General features: G+C 51.8%; 1 protein-coding gene across 2 annotated transcripts; it reads left to right on the top strand.

The window, feature by feature from the left end:
* Window positions 1–894: 894 nt before the first annotated feature.
* Serpine1 (serpin family E member 1) lies at window positions 895–7405 on the top strand. Of its 2 annotated transcripts, none has more exons than XM_077105951.1 (9): window positions 895–1014; window positions 1859–2130; window positions 2731–2964; window positions 3382–3576; window positions 4600–4798; window positions 5878–5978; window positions 6091–6177; window positions 6723–6806; window positions 7110–7405. In XM_077105951.1, exons 2-9 carry the CDS (start codon window positions 1860–1862, stop codon window positions 7145–7147), a joined length of 1209 nt encoding a protein of 402 aa, XP_076962066.1. In that variant the 5' UTR covers window positions 895–1014; window position 1859; the 3' UTR covers window positions 7148–7405. The 2 variants fall into 2 exon arrangements, with proteins under 2 accessions (XP_076962066.1, XP_076962067.1); XM_077105952.1 differs by lacking the exon at window positions 895–1014 and adding an exon at window positions 1080–1232.
* The last annotated feature ends 2099 nt before the right edge of the window (window positions 7406–9504 follow it).

Here is a 9504-nt window from a genome sequence, read left to right as displayed (position 1 = left end):
TCAGTGTCATGGGTGAAGGAGGAGAAGGCGCTGCCCCTTTCAGCCACCAAAGGCAGCTCGAAGAAATGAAAGGTCCATTCTTGTCAAAGCTTGACCCTGGTAACCCCTGGTTACCACCTCTACCCACCTCTACCCCACCCAGCACTCCTCAAACTCCAGTCAGAGTGCTGTTGGCACAAGGAGAGTTCTTGAGGGCACCAAGGGAGTCTGGACACGTGGAGGGACTCAACTGTGCATCATCAGGAGCTGGGCGGGCACATGGTGGGGACGAGACAGGGACCCGCAGTCCTCTGTGGAGGCCCAGTACAGAACAGTCAGAACCCAGACAACCTCCTGGCACACCACATGCCTGCGGCCACTGGGCTGAGACCCCGAGGAGGGAGGAGCTTAGCCAGGAGCTTAGCCAGGGTGCTGGGTAGAGCGCGCTGGCAGAGAGAAGTGCACAAAGTCCATTGGGTTCTTGGATCCTCCACAGCTACCTGTTTCTCCAGCAGGAAGGGAGTACATGGGCTGCTTCTGCCCAAGCTGAGCGCCAGGGAAGGTGATCCTGAACCCTGGTCATCATGGACCATCCAGCACAGCCAGGGGTCAAGCTGACCAAAGAGAGAGGAACACAGGCATCATGGTGGTCAGATCAAGGGAGGCCCTGGGACTCGGGCAATCAGGACTTGCTCAATTGTTCCCAAGCCCTCTCTTACCCACGTACACACACAGTGACACGCACACACGCCTCAGCAAGCCCTGGAGAGGGAGGTGCAAGGGGGGCCCGGCTGGCGGTTCAGACGAACTTCCAGAGCCAGAAAGTGGGTGGGGCTGGAACATGAGTTCATCTATTTCCTGCCGGCATCTGGTATAAAGGGAAGCAGCGGCCCAGGAGGAGCACAGCTGTGGCTGGTTGCAAGGCCAAGAGCACTGTCAAGAAGGAAGGCCACACCCCCTCCTCCAGCAGCCGCTAGACAGCTGCAGCTCCTGCAGGACAAACGGCCAGTCACAAGGCTCCTCTGAGAACTTCAGGTAGGAGAAAAGCAAATTCCCTCACCTCTCACCTGGGGGCTTCCTCCATCCTCGATCCCCACTTTTCCTCTGTATTCTTTCCCCAGACCCCTGTAGCTCTGAGCCAATCCTGCCTTGGCACCTTGGCTTGGCAGCAGGAGAGTGCTGAGGGTAGTCAGGCCCCACCAACAACCCTGTCACCCAGAAACAAGGACCTTACTCTGTCCCTCTCCTGCAAGGTGCTCGCTGCTTCCTTAACTAAGGAGAGGGGGGTTTTCATGCTGCTAACTCGAATGAAGCTGTAGTTGGGGACATGTGATAAGAGAACTGGAAAATGTTGCACAGTTCAAAGATGTCATTGATGTCAAGGGGCTGAAAGGCCCAAGGGGTTGGGAGACCCACTGGGTAATTTGCAAGATTCTTACTGGTAAAAAATGGGATTAAGCCAGGGGCAGTGATGCACGCCTGTAATCCCGGTGGCTTGAGAGGCTGAGGCAGGAGGATCGAGAGTTCAAGTCCAGTCTCAGCATTTTATTAAGGCCCTAAGTAACTCAGCGAGACCCTGTCTCTAAATTTAAAAAATATATAAAGGAATGTGGCTCATTGGTTTAGTGTCAGTTCCCGATATTAAAAAAAAAAAAAAAAAAAAAAATTGCTTAAGTCTCCCTGGGGCTGACCAGTGAAAAGAATCAGATGGAGGCCAAGTTTGACAGGCTCAGCACTGTTTGTGATCCTTTAATGAATCAGAAGCTGTCCTGTTCATCTATCCCCAGGTGGCAGCAAGAAAGAGGAGGCTGGCCCATGGCTGTCCACTCAGCCATGCTCTAGAACATTCCCTCATGTGACCCTCTTCCATTTGCTCTAGGATGCAGCTGTCTCCAGTCTTTGCCTGCCTGGCACTGGGCCTGGGCCTCCTCTTTGTTGAAGGGTCCACCCTGCACCGGCATGAGTACCAGGCCGCCCATCTGGCCACAGACTTCGGAGTGAAGGTGTTTCAGCAGGTGGCCCAGGCCTCCAAGGACCGCAATGTGGTCTTCTCGCCCTACGGGGTGGCCTCAGTGCTGGCCATGCTGCAGGCAACCACTGGAGGAGAGACCCAGAAGCAGATTCAAGCAGCGATGGGATTCAACATTAATGGTGAGAAACAGGACAGAGTGGGAGGCGGGGAGTCAGGTGGGCTTCATAGAGTAGAGGCCAAACCTAGCAGAAGCTGGGGACAGGCTGGCTCCAGCCCAGCCAGGTCCACCCTTGTGCAATAGATGGACTGCCCGGTCTTCTTCCCACATACCTTATACCACTGGGCCCTTGACTTGCCCAGGGTGTACAGACCAGTGGAACTGACCCTTATTAACTGTGGCTCCTTAACTCCTCTAAACCATGAATTCCTCCTCTACAGAATGAGGATACTAAAAAGGCCCACTACACAGGGCTATGTCAATATTAAACAGAATCATCTGAAATATTTAGCATAAACATTATTATAAAAATTAGGGTTTGTAACTTAAGAAAAGAGAAAAATATTCTAAACCAAAGAAAGGAATAGGACCTAAGACTTATAAGAAAAGAAAGGAGATGTCAAGATTATGGTTTGGAATGAAATCTCCCTCCAGAGACCTCGGAGGGGGCAGAAGAACCATGTGCATCCAAGCAGGGTCTGGCCTTCCTAGGGAAGGCTGGCCATCTGGGAGTCCTTGGCCCAACGTGAATGTAACATGCCCTGTCCTTGCCTCGGCACAGAGAAGGGCATGGCCCTGGCCCTCCGTCAGCTGTACAAGGAGCTCATAGGACCATGGAACAAGGATGAGATCAGCAGCACAGACGCCATCTTTGTCCAGCGGGATGTGAAGCTGGTCCAGGGCTTCATGCCCCACTTCTTCAGGCTGTTCCGGAGCATAGTCAAGCAGGTGGACTTCTCAGAGGTGGACAGAGCCAGATTCATCATCAATGACTGGGTGAAGAGACACACGAAAGGTGAGCAGGCAGGGAAAGGGAGCCATGACACCAGGGGCCTCCCCTCAGCACGCTCTTCCCTGGAGACACAGGTGCTTTAGAACAGAGCGCAGTAGCTAATATTTTCCTTAATTAGACTTTCTCAAGAACCAACAGCAAAGGCATCCCTCTAAAGTATGAGATTTAGTAAGAGCAGCAGTAACATTGGTACACACAATGACCAGATGTTAGTATTGGGGCAATGGACAGGGTCAAGTTTCCAACCCTGATCCTGAACAGGATCCTAGCATCAGGAAAGCGTGGTGAGAAAAGACTTCCTGGGACTCAGGAAGATGGGACAAATTGGAAGCAGTTAGGATGATCCACTCACCCCATTCCACCCCACCCTCTAACTGAATCCCCTCAATGGACATCCCTTTGACAACTGGCTGTCCACAGGTATGATCAGTGACTTACTTGGCAAGGAGGCTGTGGACCAGCTGACACGCCTGGTGCTGGTGAACGCCCTCTACTTCAATGGCCAGTGGAAGACGCCCTTCCCAGAGTTGGCCACCCACCGCCGCCTCTTCCACAAGTCTGACGGCAGCACTGTCTTCGTGCCCATGATGTCTCAGACCAATAAGTTTAACTACAGTAAGTGCAAGACCCCCTTCTCAATCTCACAACGAGGGCCCCTCTTCCCCAAGTCCTCCCAGAGAACATCCAAAATGTTGCCTTCTTGGGGAGAAGGATCATAGGGAGCGTTTCCGTTTAACCTTAGTATTCACCCCAATTTTGACAAATATTCCCACTTGGATAATGAGAGCAGAAGAAAGGAATTTTTTTTCTCATGCCAGATGAAGCCAAAATCTAGAAATTCCCTCAGGCCCCCATCTGATCAACCACCTGACCCCCATCTCTCCACTTCAGGGTGTGTGGCATGATTATATAGGGCGATTATATAGGGCTAGGAGGAGGGCTGCATGGGATTTGGGATTAAAAGGATGAGGATTGGAATGAAATAGTGACTGGGTGTTGGGAGGAGGCCAGAGAAGGTCAAGAAGGTCAAGAAAGTCAAAAAGGAGAGAAACCAGATTACATTGAATTGGCAGAAGAGTAGGGAAATGGAAATCAAACCATTGAATAGGGGCTGGGGCTCTGTACCAAGGGCCCGAGAGTGGTGGCCTAGTGTGCAGGAGGCCCTGGGTTCCCTCCCCAGTGCTGCAAAAACAAGCAAAGGCCACTCAAAACATGGACTGTGGACTGGGATGTAGCTCGGTGGTAGAGCACTCACCAAACCTGTGTGAGGCCCTGGGTTCAATACCCCAGCATCAGGGGCCAGGGGGACAACAAATAAACAAACACTGAATGGGGACAGTGGGAAGGGAAGCCTCAAAAGTGGAAATGGAAGCTGAGCATGGCAGGCCATACCTATAATCCTAGCAATTCAGCCGAGGCAATTTAGTGAGACCCTGTCTTAAAATTTAAAAAAGCAAAAAAGGGCCAGGAATGTGGCTCAGTGGTAGAAAGACTCTAATACCAAACAAACAATCTGGAATGGCGCTTGGCTTCCAGAAAGAGTGGAGAAGACAGGAGAAATAGCTGAAAACCTAGGGCTGGGATATTTTAATAAGGTCTGGAGCCATTTCCAACCCGCCATCTTGGTTATCTTCACAGCTGAGTTTACCACGCCTGATGGCCACTACTATGACATCTTGGAATTGCCCTACCATGGGGAGACCCTCAGCATGTTCATCGCAGCTCCCTATGAGAAAGATGTGCCCCTCTCTGCCCTCACCAATATTCTGGATGCCGAGCTCATCAGCCAGTGGAAAGGCAACATGACCAGGCTGCCCCGCCTCCTGGTTCTGCCCAAGTAAGCTATTCTAGGCTCTCGCCATGCTTGCCAACGTCTTGATCTTCCCTGTCTCCCAGTTCCCTGAAATTACTGCCCCCGTGTTGAGTTTCCCATATCTCTGATGCCTGCCAAGTGGGGGCATGTGTGGGAGGCTGGAGGGAAGTGCTCTGGCCTGGGCTCCATTATGATCCCTTGAATCATCCCTCTGTTTGTCTCCTCTGGAGGGAAATTTCCAGACTATGCCCCCATACTGACCACCCCCAGAAATACCCAGTGACAGCCAGCCAAAGGGAGAGCTGGAAAAACGATGTGGGGGAGGGATGCTGAATGGGTTTACATGCACGAGAGCAGGAAGGACCAGTACTCCCACCCCACCTCCTTGAATCAACATCCTAACAGTGGAACAAAAGGAATCATTTCAAGATGGGACAGCCTGAGCTATGGCTTCTGGCTGGAGTTTCAGGAGAGCAGATTTTCTCCATCCTTCTACAAAGCAAAGGGGGTGGAGACGGCTGAGGCTGGGTAATTCCAGAATTACCGGGACACTCCTACAGCTTATTCCCAACTTCCAGATGCTAAAATGACAGCCTTGGGGAAAGAGGAGAATTTAGCTGGGTAGCTGGTTCTGTTTCTCTCACACAAAAAAATCGAGTTGATTAGTTGTGCCCTGGTGGGAAGCAGAGTGCCCCCAAACCTCACTGCTTGAGTCCTCTTCAGGGTTAGCTCTCTGAAACACAATCTACAGACCAGATTTTTATTCAAACATCCTGGCAGGAGAATTTGCCCTTGGCCCCCTAGTCAGATTGAATAAAATTATGCTTAAAATACTGCCTTATTTGAGGAAAGTAATTAGTCACAGATTCAAGGGGGTGAGAAGATTGAAGAAGAATGTTCATTAATATTAGAAACCTCCAGCAAACAGATTTGAAAAAAAAAAAAAAAAAAAGAAAGAAAAAACAGTCCTCTTCCATGTTCCCATGACTTCCTACCCTGTTGCTCTGCCCCCGGGGACACCTGATAGGGGACAGGGAGGGGCAGATGCTGCCAGTAACAGGAAGCAGGGCTTGAGCTGTCTCCCCTCTCCCTGCCGCCTGCAGGTTCTCCCTGGAAACTGAAGTTGACCTCAGGAAGCCCCTGGAGAACTTGGGGATGACCGACATGTTTAGCCCCGTCCAGGCGGACTTCACGAGTCTTTCAGGTGAGAGGTTTTCCTGCTTCCTTATCCCATATGGGTCATGGGCCCCTGAAGAGGACAAAGGAGCTGCTCTGAGACCAGTGGCTGATCCACCCTGTATTCCTCTCTGTTTCAGTCCAAGAGCTTCTCTACGTATCACAAGCGCTGCAAAAAGTCAAAATTGAGGTGAACGAGAGTGGCACGGTAGCATCCTCCTCCACAGGTGAGTCTGGCAGGAGAGGCTCCATCAGTCTCAGCCCAAGGCTACGAGGAGGGGCACCAGCCAATGCCTCACTCACCCTGCAGAATAACTAGTGACCCCAAATGGACCCCCCTGCCCAATTCTATGTGGGCCTCTCTGCTCAGAGCACACTTCCTGTGCTGGGGACAGTGGCCCTGTCATGACACTCCCCCACACGTTTCTCAACCTGGAAAGGGGCCCACTTTCCCTGGGACTCCTAAGGCCTCTGAATGTGGAAAAGTCCTCCAAATGAAAGCCCAGGTCGGTCTCACAGTGTGACCTAAATGTAAGGAGCTTGCTGATCAGTAAGCCCTAAAAGTGTTTGAAAGAACACTTGAGAGGTGTCAACCCAACCTCTGGAGGAAACCAGTTCTCCAAAGACATCCACCAACCCCCAAGACCCTTATTCAGAGAGGCAAAGCCACCTCCCCGAGCTGCTGTCAGATGGAAGGCTGGTGACACCGGGATCCATCCAGGCACTGGTACAGAGGTCCCTCTGTCCTAAGACATTGTCCCTTCTCTCCTAGCCATCCTGGTCTCAGCTCGAATGGCACCTGAGGAGATTATCATGGACCGACCCTTTCTCTTTGTGGTTCGACACAACCCCACAGGTGAGCACGGAACCCCACAGTGTCCCCTGTCCTCCCAACATCCTTGCCTGGGGTACACCAGCCCATGCAGAGGTAGATGCCCCTCCACCGCCCCCCCCACCAAGGACTCTGGGCAAAGAATATAGAACTTGGTTCCACTCCCCACCTTGGTGGAGATGGTGCTCCGGGGTAGACCACGCAGTCCTAACTCAGTCATCTAAGCACCTGTGACCCCAGACACTCACCCACCTGCTCAGGTCTCAGTTGATCTGTAAATTTCAGGCTTCCTGTTCTCAACTTCCACTTCCTGTTCTTCCCCCTCAGGGGCAGTGCTTTTCATGGGCCAAGTGATGGAGCCCTAACCAGAGGAAAAGAAGCTCTCATCAGGGACCAAAACTGGAGATGTGTCGTGAAGGGAAGAAGCAAACTCTGGAGAAAGGAATTTTTGTTGTGATGACTCTTTCTGGGGAGAGAGAAGGCATTTGTCTCTTTTTCCCCAATGGTAAATTCTTTCCAGTCGACTCTATGACCTCAGCCTCTTTCGGAGGTGGGAGGATCTTGCAGGGTAACTGCCCAGCTAGAGAGCCCAGCCCAGGAGAGACCCCTGAGCACAAAGATCTCCAAGCCAGACCTGAAAACCCGCAGAAGGAATGGCGGGCACAGCTGCCTCTGCCCATCTCCCTGCCCGCTCGGCCTTTGGACCTGCTTCCCACGGAGGCCCTGGCAGAATGGAACCACGGGGCCTGCAGGAGCTTCTGTGTGCTTGCTAGAGACCATTTGTGTTCCAGTCACGCTGCTGTCACTCTTGTGCTGTCTGCCACCCCTGCCGAGGCTGGCGACAGGCCAGAGAAGGCCATGGAAGAAACGCTCTTTCATCTCAAAGTCCACTCTGGCTGCAGATGGGCGGACCCAATGCCCACCCCGTGCCCAGTCTCCCCGCCCCCGCCCGCCCCAGAAGCATCCCACATATATTATTTTGGAGTGTAGGTGACTTGTTTACTTATAGAAGCAGATTTTTGCTTCCCATAAACTTTATTTTTGTAGGAATCCAGGAAGAAAGGTCAGATGTGTGCCTGGCCCCCCCCACCCCAGATCTCCTGGTGGGGAGGGGGAGGCCAGGGGTGTGTTTGAGTATTTATCTCAGTCTTGCCCTGTGTGCGTGTTAGAGAGGGTGAGGGCTGTTAAGGGGAAAGTGTTATTTAAACTTGCTCAGAATGTTCCTTCGTGGGCTGTGTCATGCACCTCAGAGCCTGGCACTCCACCCTCATCCCACCATGGGCTAAGCGAGGTGGTGCGCACACTGCCACCTTGTGGCTGCTTGACCCCACAGCACCTCTCTTTCCACTTGATGGATTTAGGGCCCCTGCCAAGGTGGTCAAATTGCAGCCCTCATTAGACACCAAAAGGATGGGGTGGGTGAGAGAGGCCTGAGGGAGGACAGGATGGTTTCAGATTTTTCCAATATATTTAGGAGCAGAAATGCAAGGGGCTGAATGACCTACCAGGACAGAACTTTCCCCAATTACAGGGTGACTCACAGCCGCAGTGGTGACTCACTTCAATGTGTCATTTCCGGCTGCTGTGTGTGAGCAGTGGACACGTGAGGGGGGGCGGATGGAGGAGACAGCTAGCTGGGACTCAACCACCCCACTTAATTCATCTTTTTGAAAACCGACCAGCTGGGGTACTGCACCAAGACCCGCTTACTGCAGAACTGCGCGTGGATGCAAAACGAGTGTCATCTCATGGAAGCTGAGTCACCCTGACACCCTCTCTCCCGAAATAGCCTCATTCACTGTTTTTTGTTTGTTTGTTTGTTTCTGAATTCATTATGCACTGGACAGTGACAGCCACACATGGTTACCATAGGAGTCCCCAAATGTGGGGCTGAATGTTCTCGAAGTTGTGTTGACTTATATGCTTTTTCACTTTTGATATATAAATGAGAAAAAAAATTATTTAAAAAATAAAATAAGTACAAGAATATGCCAAGACAGTCCCTGCTCTTAGCTTCTATGTTTCGCATGGTGCAAGGAATTGGGACCCTGCTGGCTGGAAGACTTCTCAGGTGGCAGGGATCTCGGTGAGATACATATTACAGGCACAGGCTTGTTGACCTGCCGTGGGTGGGTCTCCAAGATGGGTCACCCAGGTCTGCAGCAAGGCAAGACTCCAAAAGTGTGTGTGTGTGTGTGTGTGTGTGTGTGTGTGAGAGAGAGAGAGAGAGAGAGAGAGAGAGAGAGAGAGAGAGAGAGAAAGAGAAAGAAAGAGAGAGAGAGAGAGAGAGAGAGAGAGAGAGAGAGAGAGAGAGAGATTGATTCTCCCCTGGGAAACATCCTCAAAAAGGAAAGAAGGGACTGGGGCTGTAGTCAGTGACAAGCACATGCTTAGCACGTACAAGGCCCTGAGTTCAATCCCTAGCATATTCACAAAATTGCTAAAAGTCTTGGGCTGGTGGTGTAGCTCAGTGGTAGAGCACTTGCCTAGCACCCTGAAGCCCAGGGTTCAAACCCCGGCATCAAGAGAAAGAAAAGTGAAAGGTTCCCCAGACATTTCCCACCAGCCCAGGCAGGTTCTCAAGTGTATTTCCTTCCACCACCAAAGGCTCCCCAGCCACCTGCCCCTGCTCCTCATCTCTCCAGCCCAGATCAAGTCACCCTTATTTTGCCACACCACCCTGGATCCGACACTCTCTAGACAGCCTTCCTGCTGAGAACCA

Source organism: Callospermophilus lateralis, chromosome 19 (genome assembly GCF_048772815.1).
Source record: "Callospermophilus lateralis isolate mCalLat2 chromosome 19, mCalLat2.hap1, whole genome shotgun sequence".
Lineage (NCBI taxonomy): Eukaryota > Metazoa > Chordata > Mammalia > Rodentia > Sciuridae > Callospermophilus > Callospermophilus lateralis.
The sequence above is the reverse complement of the archived record's forward strand: the minus strand, read 5'-3'. Positions and strand labels throughout refer to the sequence as shown.

What these genes read in the sequence shown, in the direction of transcription:
- Serpine1 (XM_077105951.1), top strand. Translation starts at nt 1,860, where the DNA reads ATGCAGCTGTCTCCAGTCTTTGCCTGCCTGGCACTGGGCCTGGGCCTC. An exon ending in GGACTTCACGAGTCTTTCAG is followed by an intron (nt 5,979 to 6,090) that starts GTGAGAGGTTTT and finishes TCTCTGTTTCAG; the next exon opens with TCCAAGAGCTTCTCTACGTA. An exon ending in GGTTCGACACAACCCCACAG is followed by an intron (nt 6,807 to 7,109) that starts GTGAGCACGGAA and finishes CTTCCCCCTCAG; the next exon opens with GGGCAGTGCTTTTCATGGGC.